Consider the following 16246-nt stretch of genomic DNA (forward strand, 5'->3'; position numbering starts at 1 on the left):
TTCACAGTATAGTATTTAGTATCTGCTAAATGCTGTCAATGTACTAGGTACACAGAGCAGAACGTTTTAATGACTGGAGAAATAAGAGAATCAAATAAAATATGAATTTCTAGAATGATAATTATTTAAATATTTATAATAATATCTATGGTGTTTTTCTGTTTGTATATACACAATACATACATTATATTTTATTATTAAATTTAAAATTCCCCAGAAAACGTGTAGTAATATGTAGTATAACACCATGAAACTAACTTTTGATTCGAAATGTTAGGTTAAATACCACTAATTTCCATTTTTAAAAAAATACACTTTCAAATATAACCTGGTCTTTCTGACAATCAGTGGTTTGCATCTTGTGGTAAAGCATTTGGGGCCATTGTTGGTATAATTTTCCATCATATGGATATTTAAATCAACTACTGCTGTGTTTACTCATTCACAGCCAGGCCTTTTTTCTGTTAGTAACCTTACCAGCTCATTTTAGATATTTCACATTGACACAGCTATATATTCTGACCCTAATGCTTTTTTTCCTTTTTCCCCACAGAGTTGCAAAAAACAATCTGCAAAAGCAGCAAGAAATGAACAAATAAACTGCACAGTTTTAGTTAATATAACTAACTAAAGAGCTTAGCTAATATAATTTCCACAGCAGTTGCTTTTTAACTTAGAAGATAATGGATAGTTGACTTAACTAACAAGCTAGCCGTGTATTTAGCTAGGCTAATACTATAGCTAATAAGAATTAGGCTAATGCTGGGACAAGTAGCAGGGCTACTGTTATTTTGTAATTTAAGCAAACGCTAGTAAGTTAGTTAACATTAGTATAGCTATTTTAATCTCCTAGTTTGCTAGGAGAAAAACAAAATTTAGATAGAAAGCTTTTGCCTTTTATAATATAATTAACCAATATGTTATACCGAGTTATCATATCAACATATAACATTTTCCTTTCTGTTAACCAAAGTATGATAAATAAGTAGCAAATTGTTCTGGCTAAGCATGAAATGACTACACCCAATTAAGTCATATAAAACTCTGTGCATCTAAGAACACAGCACTTTATCTTAAAAAACAAGGAATTTATATATATATATATATATATATATATATAAAAAACATATAAATAAATATATACACACACACACCAACAGCAGAAATAGTTCTGTGTGCAACAAATAAGGACCACATTACACTTTGAGAAATGTAATCTACTTGAAATCCATTAGAGACAGTTAAGCATCAGTTCTAACTGTGCTGTGTATGTTTATTTGTGTACAGTTTTACTTGTACAGTCTGTAGAGAAGCCTGTATGATGCTCTGTTATCTGAACAAGCTTCTCATCCATGGTGGATGATTGGATTAGTGGAAAAAAGTGTGCTCCAAAATACTTATGTTGCTCAGCAAATATAATCCATTCCCTGACTCTTAATCTTACTGTACTGCTTGTGTTCGTTTTCTAAGGATAAATATACAAAAATAGGACAGAAATGTGAACTGTAGGACAGTTTCTGCATTACTGTGAAAAAGTGATGGGATTAGAGTCAGCTTTCAGTTTAGTCCGAGCTCAGTGAACCCAGCGACAGGAAGCGGTGCCGTGCTCTTAGTCCTCCTCTGCATCCTGACTCCTTTCTCTTCCTCTGGCTGAGCCAGGCGACTGGGATGCAGTAGTGACATGAACTGAAATCTGTGGCCCATTTTCTCTGGATCTGTCAGCATGCTGTAGCCATGAAGGAGCTGAGCTTGGGTGGAGGAGTCTTTACAGCTTCTCAACAGAACCTAGGGTTAGAAACCACCAGAGGAGTCAGAGGTCAGACTGTTTTTTTATACTAAACCATAGGAGCAGGTATGAATGACTGAATGTCTCTGTTTAATACTGTTTGCATTTTGTGTGTGTGTATGTGTTTTCCCTTAAGCACACAAATAACACACATTCACACATGTGAATGTTCTATTGTTCAACCAAGCTCTGGGAGAAAAAAACAGAAGTGTCATGTATGAGATGCTTTATTGTAAATTATATATTGGAAATATGAAAAAAAAAGAAAGAAAGAAAGAAAGAAAGAAAAGAGAGAGAAAGAAAGAAGAAGTACCTTCCAAGAATTCACTACAGAATTATGGCAGCTGTAATGTTATAACAAGTCTATGATAGAAGGTATAGAAGTCATGCAATAGTGAATTAAAGAGACTGGTCCAGTTGTTTACACCGCTGATTTATTGATTGATTTATAGATTGTGTGTGATGGTTGGTCCTGACCTGCAGGCGTGCATCGATGCCCATGTTCTTGAGAAAGTCTTTCTGTGTGATAGGTCCGAAGCAGACCATGGCTTCTCCAGCCATCTTCTTCAGATAACTAAAGTCAACATCTGCAGTCAGGTCTGCGCTGCCCGGATCCTGGAGCACGTCATGCAGTTTGTGTCCTTTAAAACCCTTCAGAGGAGAAAAAAAATCTTAAGGTATGTTTAGAAGGAATATTTGACTTCATATTGCTGGTACACAGTAAGAGTGTTTGTGTATTATGTGAGTGTAATTCATTCATTCATTCATCTTCTACCGCTTATCCGAACTACCTCAGGTCACGGGGAGCCTGTGCCTATCTCAGGCGTCATTGGGCATCAAGGCAGGATACACCCTGGACGGAGTTGTGAGTGTAATATGAGGTAAAATATGTGCATTTTGTACCTAGTAGACACACTGACATGGCAGAGCTGATGCGTTCCATAAACTGGGGCATACAGCTGTGAATGTGCACTGACAACGGCTATTAGTTTCTGTGTAGCAAGAAAATTTTTCAAAGAACTGTTTCTTGTTGCTCTAAATGACTCCTACAGGAACATACACAGCCTTTCTTGGTTTGAAAGGCAGACGGACTGAATTAGGCTCATCGATTACACCCAAGGACATTTGACCCCCAGGTTCCTAATGTCACAGGGTAAAAAGTGGGCATGGCCTCAACCACAGGCTGAAACTGAATGAACTATTCATTAGCAGGAAGCTCACTCGGAATGTGTCCGTCTTCGTTCCATTGTGGCCGTAGTCTGCGATCAGTGCTGCACCCCCGTCCTCAGAGATCCGAGCAGCCAGTTTCTGAACAATGACTCCGCCTTCAGCGCAAACCTCCACGTGTTGCCGTGGTTCATCTGCCTGAGTAATGATGAACAGTTGTTAAATGAAGAAAACATAACAGACCGACATAAATTAATAAAGAGTAATGACTTGTAAGGATAATAAAGACAGGATCGTTGGTATAATTTATAGCCTTTATCAAGTTCGAATAACATAAAATGAGTTCTAGACAACAGTGATATTACATCGAATAAACTCTAGATAAGTGGGGCGGCTATTTGGATCTCATGTGAGATCAGAAATCAGTAACTTATTGTGAAAAATGTTGAAATCTTTATACAAGATAAAGCCTTAGTGTAGGCTAGCTGAACAGTTTTAACATTAGTTAGTTTATTGGTGTGTTAGTATATGTTGAACGCACCCAATTTTTAGTAACAGTATGAATTTAGTACTAACGTATTTTAATTCGTAGTCATTTAACAACATATCCAAGAGTGATGCTAATATTCCTGAAAGTTGTGTCATATTTCTGCTGTCACTCTGCCTTTCTAATATAATAAAAGTCTAAACACATGCTAGCTGAATCCTCCTGTTGAATGACAAAGTGTAAAATGAATTTATATTTATTTTTAATGAGCAAGCCTGAGGCAACAGTGACAAGGAAAAACTCCCTGAGACGATATGAGGAAGGAACCATGAGAGGAACCTGGCTCAGAAGGAAACCATTGTCATCTGAGTTATGCTGGAGAATGTGATTATAAATATTATAAATAATGTCCGAACAAATGTGAGATTTTGAACTTATAACTTTTAAATCTGTTATATATCATGACATAAGAAAATACCATGTACACCTGTCAGCCAATCAGAAAGTTCAATACACACAGGACATTTTCAATGTCTTAAACATGTCACACCGTCATTGAACCACTGTTGTGTCAGTCAGCTTTCTGGTCGGATCTTCATCAGCGATCTATTGAAGACTTCAGCAGGAAGGAGTTAGTGTTGTGTCTGTGATGAACTCTGAAATGACCCTGACCTGTTAGTTCCTCAGGAGCTCTGGTTGTACAATTCCACTCAATTACAAACCGATGTAGAAAGGACATTATTTACAGTACATTTATATTATTTCCTGTCCAGTGTCACCAAAGTCAGGAAGAGGTTCCCTTCAGAGTCTGGTTCCTCTCAAGGTTTCTCTCATATCGTCTCAGGGAGTTTTTCCTTGCCACTAATGCCTTAGGCTTGTTCATTAGGGATAAATGTTAAAGATAAATAGAAACTGCATTTTCAAAATCAATCTGTTTCTATACTTCTGTAAAGCTGCTTTGAGACAATGTGAACTGTTAAGTGATATACAAATAAATTAATTGAACTGAATTAAATCAACTCTCAAATTAAAGCTTCAAATGAAAAGAGCTGAGAGTGAATTCCACATTCAAAGAGCACCGGTACTGCATGAGGTCACATATTTTGGCATGCAAACTCCTGTTTTTAAACCACGAGGCATGACTTTAAAGCAGGCATGCACACATGACGTAAGCCTCCGGCAGCTTACACAAAACACTGCCAGCCCACACACTTCTGATGTATCAGTCAAATGAATGGCTTAAATATAAACCAGATGTTCCATAGTCTGATTCCATCAGAAAATATCTTAGTTTTCAAATCTATTTGCATAACTGATAGTCTGCTGCTCTGCCCTGCTTTTTGCCCAGATACTACTAGTGAACTTCCAACATTTATACATCGACATATATAGAAAGAGGAAACTTCTTGTGCCTTAAAAGATCTTGAGATGAGGTAGAAAAGTTTGTCAAGCAAGGTACATGAAGTATGACAGAGCTTTTAAAGATCGAGTACTTACTTGTATGAGTGTAGTAGATGCGAGTGTAGGAGCAGGAAACACCACAAATCTGAGCTTATCGCGTTTGTCAGGGTCGATATCAACCATCACCTCTCTCCAACCCTTCTCCGTTCGCTTTATTATTAAAACAAAAAGCACAATTTCAGCATTTAACAAGTTCCAGCATTCATTTCCTTCCTTGAAACTCTGTTCATTTACTGATTGACTTCTATATTGAGATATTCGATAACTGTAGTCTATTGAATGATTTCTTTTTATTGGCTTAGTATCTCAAATCCTGCATAAAAACAACGTCCATCCATCCATCCATTTTCTGTGGTGCTTATCGTACACTGGGTTACAGATGCCCTGAAGCTGATCCCAGGGGATTGAAGGACACACTGCCTGAGGTGCCCACACACTCATGACTTTGGACTAGGAGAGGAAACTCTGAAGCAAGGGGACAACATGCAACCCCCGAGGTGCGAGTTAAATATGCTAACCACTGAGCTGTCTTGTTCCCCAAATACGTTTCAGACTGATGGCAGAAGTTCTGGATTCTACAGCAGCTTTTACTGGCCAAAGATCACCAAAGTGGGCATCTGACTGACAGGTAAAACAACCAATCGCAGTTTGTTTTTGTTCAGCATCATGTTTAAGGGTGTGAAAATGTAAAGTTTTGCAGATGTCCCTGCAAAAATAGACCAGCGAGCTACTACAGATCGTTCCTTTAAGAAAGTGCACATTAATGAGTTTATAGTGTGAACTATTTGGAAAATCCAGCGTTTAGCTGATCCCCAGAAACACTCGTTATCACAGCTGCAAACACGACGGCTTCCGTCTTCCATGAGAGACGTAAAGCACCGTGATGTCTTTGTCAGTTAAAAACAACAGAACCTAGAAATCCTGTAGACTCTATCATCCAATCAGATACCGAGTTCTGTATCTCCTGAAGTGTTTGAAACGGCTTGTGTGCATGATGCCTGATACTGAGACTACACAAAATGTAACTAAGGACCTGTTGGGCGGAGCTTGTGTCCACATAACTCAAACTGCTTCTTTATTCGCACTCAAATCACTGATCATTTTGATGTTTTAGACAGTTTCAGAAGAAAATTCAATCATACGTCATTCAATGAGCTTGACTCTGTGTTTGTTCTACATGAACAGTGATGAATAACGGCCAATCTATCACACTAAAACACTGCTACAACATTTTGTGTTCTGTGAAATTTATTTTTCACACATATGAGGTGAGACACACAACCCGATGTTTACCTGAAACTTGTGAATGGGCAGCGCGTCAAAAAACTCATGAGCCAAGAAAATACTGAAGCCTGTTGGAAACAACAATAAAGAAAACATTAAAAAAAAAAACATTCGCTTAAAACGAACTTCGTATCTTAAAGGTTTACTATTGATTATAGCCTACAGCTAGAAATTTATTATGATCTTTATTATCTAGATTACAGACAGATTTGAGCAAAAGTCTATGTAATGCAAAATGTTTCATGTCTTTTCTATTCACCACGACTGCAACAGATGGATGATTACCACTCAAATTGATCTGGATTGAGAAAAATTATAATCAAAAGTCTTAGGGTAATTGTTTCGTTTTGTTATTTAACTACAAAACACAAATTTACAACTACAATATCTCATCACATGAGAGACATGTTTTAAAAAGCACTAAACACTGAAGCAATACAGTAAGAATCACACACACCTAACCACATATACTTAAAAATTCAGACCCTTCTCTTAAAGGACACCATATACACTTTACACACTATATATATTGCACTTCAACTTCTATATTACAAACTTCTATTTTCAGTTCCCTTCTCAGTCCTGGGGAAATTTTTTGAAACTCTTGACCATCTCACTCACACACTCACTCACACACTCACTCACTCACTCACACACTCACTCACTCACACACTCACTCACACACTCACTCACACACTCACTCACACACTCACTCACACACTCACTCACACACTCACTCACACACTCACTCACACACTCACTCACACACTCACTCACTCACACACTCACTCACACACACACACTCACACACACACACTCACACACTCACACACTCACTCACACACTCACTCACACACACACACACACTCACTCACACACTCACTCACTCACTCACACACTCACTCACACACTCACTCACACACTCACTCACACACTCACTCACACACTCACTCACTCACTCACACACTCACTCACACACTCACTCACACACTCACTCACACACTCACTCACTCACTCACACACTCACTCACACACTCACTCACACACTCACTCACACACTCACACAAACTCACACTCACTCACAAACACACACACTCACAAACACACACACTCACAAACACACACAAACACTAGTGAAAACTGTGTGGAAAAAAGTGTGAAAAAAACATTTCAGTGTTAATGCATGATGCTATTGCCTACCTCTGGGAATGTCATCTGTCCTGCGGTACCACGACACAGGAACGCCGGTGTGTGTGGTGCCAGTGCGATACACAGACTCTTCCTCACTCACACACACCTGAGTGGTTCCTCCAACTAGAGAGTGAGCCTGGACTTCACTTAGCTTTGGGCTCACCTCCACCAGGTGAACAGACACTGACACTCCACAGAGAACTGACTGTAGCTGACTGAAGACCTGCACCACACCCCCACAATTTAGTTTAAAAGACTGATCTGAATAATCAGGAGCAAGTGACAAAAAAAAAAAAAAAAAAGAACTGGTTAAAAAAGCTCACTTGCGCCCTCTACTGTTCAGTAAACCTGACCTCTAAACAAATATGGATTGTTAATATTTCTAGGTATCGTAATTGGATTTTACAGCAAATTCCAAAAAGGAAACAAAATATTATAAGGTTCTACATAGTAAGAACAGATTAGCAATAACTAAATCGCAACTGAGTCATACTTTGGGAATGATTCGTTTAGATGAATCAGACAAAACGACTCACACCAGAATACATTCATGCATCCAGGATGTAGTTCAATCAATCAGTCAATGGGATAAACTCAGCATCTAGCACAACCCTTAGCAGGATAAACCTTTTCCTTAAAACGCAGGAATGAATGTTACTGATTTGATGATTCATTTTATCTGTTTCTGTGGATACGAGTCGCAACACTGAATGAACTCACACTGGCTTGACTTAAAGTTCAGTATTTAATGAAAACTTTGGTAAATGTTCATGCAGGTATAGATGGAGATGTGGTGCTTCGGGAATTTATATCATTTTTCCAACCATTGCGATTTTAGAATGGCACATAAAGTATACAAGTCCAATAGTTTCAAGTTTATTGTCGTGTGCATAAAGAGTGCTTTAAGCATTTACTGTACATACAGTGGCATTTTTGTGCTATAGTTCTAAACCCCTACCCAGACATTAAAAAATGAGAACAGAATACAGATGGCTAAAGAAATGCAGCTTTTTACCCTCAGTATGTCACTGGTCAAGGAGCCTCGTCCAGGTCCGAGTTCTACAAGCTGAAACGTTTTGGGTTTCCCTGCAGCCATCCACTCGCTAACACACCAGACCCCAAGCAACTACAATGAAAGAGAGACACAGAGACAGAGAGAGAGTGAGAGAGAGAGAGAGAGAGAGAGAGAGAGAGAGAGAGAGAGAATTTGTGTTCATCTCCCAAAATATATTCAATCAACAAAATCTTGTTTGGTGTTGGATCTTCCCTTGTTGAAGCATTAGCACAAAATCAAAGATCCAACACCAAACAAGATTTTTTATTTTTAAGCAAAAATTAACTGAAGTCACAGTTATGTACATCAATCAACCATAACATTAAAACCATATGCCATGTGCCTCGGTCCTTCTTGTGCCACCAAAACAGCTGTGACCAAAACAGATGCTTGATAGAACTGAGATTTGGGGAATTTTAAGTAAACACCTTCCTTAAGCCATTCCTGAACAGTTTTTGCAGTGTGTCAGGGAGGATTATCCTGCTGAATGAGCCAAGGGGTGCACTTGGTCTGCAATAATGTTTAGGTAGGTGGTACAATTAAAAAGTAGCATCCACACGAATGCCAGGACCCAAGGAACATTACCCAGAGCATCACAGAGCCTTTGATGGCTTGCCTGTTTACCCATAGTGTATCCTGATGCCATCTCTTCCACAGGTAACCGTGCCCATTTTTCTGTTGCCTAATATATCCCACTCCTGGAGAATACCGGAGAATCACAAAAAAAAAGGAAATGACAAACCTCTCCGAAAATCTGGCTTATTTCTGGAGATGTTATAAAATCTCCGTCAGCTCCCAGCATGTCATTCTTCACATAATATCCCTGTTGAGAAGATACACAAACATTAGTGGTGTAAATAATAAAATCTGATGATAAAACCACAGTGTTACAGAAAAATAACCAACAGATGGCGTGATGCTTCTGGTGGAACCACGCAGTTAATAAATTATCTATAACGCCACACACCAATGTGTTGTATTCCTTTACGACTGCAGCAATTTGCTCATATTTAAAATTTTAATTCATTACAAGAGACTTCTTACTTTTTATCCATTTATAGTTACATTTAACTGAACGCCTATGAGACAAGACAAGTTTTATGTCTTACATTATAGTAGCTATAAACTCTCATCTCTCATTTTCTCTTACTCTTTAAGTTAAGTGCTCTGTCCCAAAGACGTGTTATTAGAATGTTAGTATATTAGAATGAGTGCCGAAATATTAACCTGAGATACCTGAGAATAAATCAAATCCTTTTGACCAATCAAGAACTGCTGTAGTATAAAATGCAACAGAATTCTGTGACTGAATGAGAGACGCTGCACGTTTACATTGACGATGATGTGAGACGCAGACACGTACCGAGACTGGGTTAGTTAGAACTTCACGCATGTACTCAGCCACAGTGATGGGACCCGTGGCTATGATTTTGGACACCAGATGCCTCAGTATTGAGGGACGAGGAGACTGTTTCTCTGATGAAGAGCTGGAACAGCTTCGACTCAACATCCTGGTCCAGGGAGCTGGAACATATTTTATGTTTTATGTGAAAGGTAAATGATAAAAACTCACCCACACTCACTAATGTATCAGATCAAGACACTTCTTTGCATGTTGTAAATGGAAATAAAGGGAATAATGAGTATGAAAAACCTTCTTACCTTTCAGTGATGGGGTAAGAAAACACACTGATGTCCTGCTAATGTTGATCAGCTTCTGAATTGTCTCCATTTCTTTGGAAAATAAAATTGCACTCAGGATCACAAAGACTGTTACTAATTAACACTAACATTAAACTTCATCATTGTTTTTAATACAACTGATTTATTAAGAGTCTTTTTGCTTCTACTATTGTTTCAGATGAATACTAATAATAAACAGTTGCAGATCAGAAAATCATGCGCACACACACACACACACACAGTCTCACACTCACACACTCACACACTCACAGTCACACACTTACACACAGACACAGACACAGACACAGACACAGACACACACACACACAGACACAGACACAGACACAGACACAGACACACACACACACACACACACACACACACACACACACACACACACACACACACACACACACACACACACACACACACACACACACACTCAAGGTAAATAAAAAAGCACGTTACCTGAACTCGTCAGAATACTACTCTAACACGCATGCGCACTTCCTTGATCATGATTGGATAATTTCCTCTCTGACCTTTGCTGTAAAAAAAATCTTATTACACCGTAAAACAAAACCGTCCAGCTTTAATTTTGTTAACATTTATAACCATAAAATATCAAAACCAACATTATTTACAGTGAAAGATCATTAATAATAGTACATTACACGTACATAGTACGTACATTTTCGTAGCTTACTTAAATGCGTCACGATTTTTGATCTTCCAGGACCTTCGCCTTTTCCAACACCAGTCTCAAATAATCTACTACCGCCCTTGATAGATTCCCTAAGTAGGGTGCGACTTAAGTGAGCTCGCGCAATAGAGTAGTGCACTTTATGCTCAATAGGGTGTCGTTTGGAACGGAGCCGGTGCGTGTTGATTTTTTTTTATTTCCAGCATGGCTCCGAAAGGCAAGCGGCGGCCAGAGAAAGCTGGAAGATTTAAACAAAACGAAGACGACACGATTAAAAACGACAACAACGACAGCGGGAGTGATGAGGGCCAGAAAGAGGAAGATGAATTTACCCTGGATGATGTGCTACGTTTGGGAGGCACTAAGGTAAAGCTCTGGGTTTCATCCCCTGCGCCATGAACCCACGTGGGAACCTGCAAAGTGCCCAGTTGTAGCTGGAGTTAAAGGAATTATCTGTAAAGCACAACAGGGACTTAATTTTACTGTGATGATACTAAAGTGACAATAATTATGAAGACGTTAAATAAAAAGTATGTAACCTAGTGGTTAAGATGTTGGACTACTGATCAGAAGGTCACGGGTTCGAATCCCACGTCCACCAAGCTGTCAATGTTGGGCCCCTGAACAAGGCCCTTAACCCTCAATCACTCGGGTGTATAAACTGACATAAAAAGATCAGTCACTCTGGATAAGGGTGTGTGCTAAATGCTGTAAATCCAGTGTTAACTGTGAAAAAAAGAGAAATATACAACTGTATGATCACGAAAGAAGGATCTAGGAGGTCATTTTAAAGTATTTTAGTAAATACTGAAATTATAGTAAAAATCCAGCGTACGTTTCCTTTTGTTAAAAGCCCTTCATCAAATGTCCGTTCATCATAATGTCAGTTATAAAACATTAAAACATATAACATGCTGTTTTGTTTTTGGTTGAGTTTATTAAATAACATCAAATGAACAACTCCAACAAGTCCCTGCTTTCTCCACTAGCGATAGTTAATGTTAAATATCATGTTGTGCTCCTTGTTATAGTGCACTGCATGTCCAATAAGGTCTAAATAGACAAATATACTGAACCTGCTTGTGTTTTGCTTTATCAACAGGCAGACTACGTCATGCTTTCTGCAGTTGATGACAGTAACGAGCTGGTAAATGGTGGAAAGAAAGGTGCGATCGATGAATTGGAGGAAGGTGAGCTACAAGAGTTTATCACCAAACTGGGAATCCAGTCCTATTCAGGACAGATGGTTGTTGAAGATGAAGATGAGGATGAGAAGGAAGAACAAAACAAAGAGAAACAATCCAAACCCATTGCGGAAAAGAAGAGCAAGAAAAAAGATGCCTCTAAAGTGGAGTCCAGCAAGACGCTCGGAGTCGAGCAAGAAGCCGAGCCGAAGAAGAGCGAGTCCAAAAAAACAAGCAAAAAAGCCAAGCAAAAAGAAGCCGACCTTTTTGAATTTTACCCCCGTCAGGTTCTATTGGTCAAGCCTGGAGGAAAATGGTATGACATAGACTACACTTCTGAGACTAGCACTTGTGCTCAGGACGAATCACAGATTTCTCGGTACAAAGCTTTGGCTCAGAAGCTTCTAGAGGCTGAAACAAATCTTTACAAAAATAAGAAAATCCTACAGAAAGGAGCAAACACAGTCTGGATGAAGAGCGTCGTCTCGACCGGGACACTGGCAGACAGGATGGCAGCCATGACTGTGCTCATCCAGGACGCTCCTGTGCACTGTCTGGAGCACATTGAGAGCCTGATCACAATGATGAAGAAGAAAGGAAGTCGTAGGCAAGGCCTCATGGCTTTGGACACGCTTAAAGAGCTGCTGTTGTCTGATTTACTCCCAGAGAATCGGAAACTGCGGAGCTTCTCCCAACGCCCGTTTAACCAGCTAGAGGAGCGTGCGAGTGGAAACCGAGATGTCCGAGACCGGCGCCTTGTCCTCTGGTACTTCGAGCACCTTCTCAAGCTACAGCTGGCTGAGTTTGTAATAGCTCTTGACGCTTTGGCTCACGATACGGTCCTGGCCACCAAAATGAAAGCTCTGACCACAGCTCTTGAGCTGCTCTGCAACCGGCCTGAGCAGGAGAAAGCCCTGCTGATGCAAGTTGTCAACAAACTGGGAGATCCAGAGTACAAAATTGCCTCAAAGGCCTCATATCTGCTGGAGACACTCCTTCATAAACATCCCTTGATGAAATCGGTGGTGTGCATCGAAGTAGAGCGTCTGATGTTCAGACCCAACATAAGCGCCAAGGCTCAGTATTACGCCTCCTGCTTCCTCAACCAGGTGATGCTGAGCCACGACGAGGCCGAGCTTGCCACCAAACTCATCACTATCTACTTCAGCTTCTTCCGTCTCTGCGTCAAAAAGAAGGAGGTGGAGTCTAAGATGCTGGGTGCGCTGCTGAGCGGCGTCAACAGGGCTTATCCATACACCAAGGCCGGAGATGAGACGGTCCGGGAGCAGCTGGACACGCTGTTTAAAGTGGTGCACATCGTGAAGTTCAGCACAGCTGTGCAAGCTCTCATGCTGCTCTTCCAGGTTATGGATTCTCAGCAGAGCGTTTCCGATCGATACTACGTCGCCCTTTACAAGTAAGCGCACATACTGTATGTTACGAATTCATTGCATGTGTCTAGGTATTCACCAGAAGATGACTAATTAAAGCTTTTCTGCAGCAGCTGGAACAAAAGGAAAGTGGACTAAACTGTAAACATGTGTGTGTTTCCTTGCTACATTTCCTTCCAACAGAGTTTTAGACTGATGGTATTCTTAATAGTGACCTAATGATACTTTACATGCGACTGAATGAGACTTTAAATCACTTCTGTCGCTCTGGATAAGAGCATCTTATAAATACTGTAAATATAAATGTAGATATATTCCCAGATAATGTCTGATCAGCACATGGGGATAAATCAGTAACCCAGGTGTAAAGATTACATATCCTGACTGTTAGTTATGGCCTGGTGTCTCAGGAGGCTTGTAATCAGCTGCGTTGTCATCTTCTTTTCTCATTCAGCTATAAGAGAGACTTGAGCATAGGTTTTATGGTTCTATTCTGTGCTATTGTAAAAAGCTAAAGGCTTAGTATTATTTACATCATTTTACAGAATCAGGAACATGCAGGCATGTGGAAACCATGACAAAACCATGCAAACTAAAGTGCAGCACAACCCTGTCATGCATTTTGTCAGTAAAAAAGTGGCAGTCTCAAATAATTATCCTTTATGGGTGGTGGGAAGAGAAAATGCCACAGCTCATCGGAATACAGTCGAAGTTAAATGAATATTGTAACTGTCGTGTGTGTGTCTTTTTTCTACAGAAAACTGTTAGATCCTGGTCTGTCAGTAAGTTCGAGGCAGAGCATGTTCCTCAACCTGCTGTACAAATCTCTGAAAGCAGACATCGTCCTGCGCCGTGTTAAGGCCTTTGTGAAGAGGCTGCTGCAAGTGAGCTGTGAGCAGGGCCCTACGTTTGCCTGCGGAGCGCTCTTCCTCGTGTCCGAGGTCATGAAAGCCAAACCTGGCCTTAAGCTCATCCTACAAGAAGGGGTAAGACATTGTTTAGGGTGGTATTATGCTGTACCTCAACCTGTGTACTCAATAACATAGATAATTCATTAGGATGAAGAGGAGGAGAAGTTTCAGGACCTTAAAGGGGAGGAGGAGGATGACAAGAAAACTAACGATGATGATGACGATGAAGAAAGGTTTGTGGATGCGGATAAAACTGAAGAGGACCAGTGCAAACAGCCTCAGCAGATCAAACCAGCTGCATCGTGGGTACATCACCAAAACCTAGAGGGTAAATAAGAAATGATATTTTCTGTAGTGATATGTGATTTTGTTTCTTTGCCTTTACTGTTTCTTAGTTTTAGATTCTTAGATTCTCAGTTTTTTATAAAGCTTTGGGCAGAGCAGGTTCTGTATGATTCAGTATCACTTGCTGTATGATTCTGTCCCACTCAGTGTCACTTAATGTATGATTCAGTATCACTTGCTGTATGATTCTGTCCCACTCACTCACTCACTTACTGTATGATTCAGTATCACTTGCTGTATGATTCTGTCTCACTCACTCACTCACTTACTGTATGATTCAGTATCACTTGCTGTATGATTCTGTCCCACTCACAGTGTCACTTACTGTATGATTCAGTATCACTTGCTGTATGATTCTGTCCCACTCACAGTGTCACTTAATGTATGATTCAGTATCACTTGCTGTATGATTCTGTCCCACTCACTCACTCACTTACTGTATGATTCAGTATCACTTGCTGTATGATTCTGTCCCACTCACAGTGTCACTTAATGTATGATTCAGTATCACTCGCTGTATGATTCTGTCCCACTCACTCACTCACTCACTGTATGATTCAGTATCACTCGCTGTATGATTCTGTCTCTCATTGTGTCATTTAATGCATGATTTGCTGTATCATTGTGTCACTTACTGTATGGTTCCATGTTTTTTGCAGTATGATCATTAATATGCACATATGTATCTTGGTCTTGTTTGGAAAACTGTGTTTCTTTATGCAGGTGGTAAGGATTTGGAGGTTTATGACCCCATGCACAGAAACCCTTTATACTGTGGAGCGAATCACAGCACACTCTGGGAGCTGCAGAAGGTAAGACACAAATGAGCTGGATGAGGTGTGTCTTGCAAGTCACAGGTGTCTATGTCTGGTCACTGATTGGCTAATTTGTGGTTCATATGAGCCTGTCAAAAAGCACAAATTTGTACATGTTCGTCAGTAACATAAAATCTGCTGATGTCTGCCTTGCTGTTATTCACTCTGTACATTTGCCTCTTGTAGCTCGCTGATCATTTCCACCCTTCTGTAGCTCTCTTCGCAAAAACCATCTTGCAGGTGAGTATTTCAATGTAGCAACATAATACTGACTGATGATCATATGGCAATATATTGTTTTTACAATGCACATGATTTTATTTTCCTCTGACAGGGACAGCACATCCAGTACACAGGGGATCCTCTACAGGACTTCACGCTTATCAGGTTCTTGGATCGATTCGTGTTCAGAAACCCCAAACAAATGAAGGGCAAACGTACGTAAAATATTTTACCATGCTCTCTTTCTGCTGACGTTATAAACACTGAGACGTTGTCGAAATGTGCGTCTGATCTCTGCTTTGTCTTCTGTCTCAGAAAACACAGACGCGACTGTAATGCAGCCGAAACACAAAAAGACCACGAATAACATCCGCTCATTACCTGGTGAGAGTCTCAGTCAACTAGAAGTACTGAAACCTAACATTTGTAAGATTATTAAAAGGAATGTGTGGGTTTTTTTTGCTTTACAGTAAACTCTGAGGAGTATTTGGCCAAAGAGGAAAGTCAGATCCCTGTGGATGAGGTGTTCTTCTACAGGTGTGTGTATCTGGTGTAACCTCTT

The 16246-nt window shown here is 40.0% G+C and overlaps 2 protein-coding genes across 2 annotated transcripts in view; one reads left to right on the forward strand and one right to left on the reverse strand.

Moving 5' to 3' along the window:
• Positions 1-888: 888 nt before the first annotated feature.
• Positions 889-10673, reverse strand: ndufaf7 (NADH:ubiquinone oxidoreductase complex assembly factor 7). Its single transcript, XM_060866271.1, has 11 exons — positions 10582-10673; positions 10093-10164; positions 9794-9954; positions 9173-9253; positions 8392-8502; positions 7386-7599; positions 6195-6253; positions 4938-5051; positions 3008-3151; positions 2264-2437; positions 889-1785 (listed from the first exon to the last, which is right to left on the reverse strand). The coding sequence occupies exons 2-11, from the start codon at positions 10160-10162 to the stop codon at positions 1558-1560; spliced, it is 1356 nt and encodes a 451-aa protein (XP_060722254.1). The 5' UTR covers positions 10163-10164; positions 10582-10673; the 3' UTR covers positions 889-1557.
• A 299-nt stretch (positions 10674-10972) lies between these two features.
• cebpz (CCAAT enhancer binding protein zeta) overlaps positions 10973-16246 on the forward strand; it is a 13271-nt gene continuing 7997 nt past the window's right edge. The window contains exons 1-9 of the mRNA XM_060866269.1: positions 10973-11182; positions 11919-13417; positions 14149-14377; positions 14450-14630; positions 15371-15459; positions 15649-15702; positions 15797-15899; positions 16000-16068; positions 16155-16221. Of these exons, the coding sequence (XP_060722252.1) occupies positions 11021-11182; positions 11919-13417; positions 14149-14377; positions 14450-14630; positions 15371-15459; positions 15649-15702; positions 15797-15899; positions 16000-16068; positions 16155-16221 (2453 nt within the window). The 5' untranslated portion in view covers positions 10973-11020. The remainder of the gene's footprint in view (positions 11183-11918; positions 13418-14148; positions 14378-14449; positions 14631-15370; positions 15460-15648; positions 15703-15796; positions 15900-15999; positions 16069-16154; positions 16222-16246) is intronic.

This window comes from Tachysurus vachellii, chromosome 3 (genome assembly GCF_030014155.1).
Source record: "Tachysurus vachellii isolate PV-2020 chromosome 3, HZAU_Pvac_v1, whole genome shotgun sequence".
NCBI classification, from domain to species: Eukaryota; Metazoa; Chordata; class Actinopteri; order Siluriformes; family Bagridae; genus Tachysurus; species Tachysurus vachellii.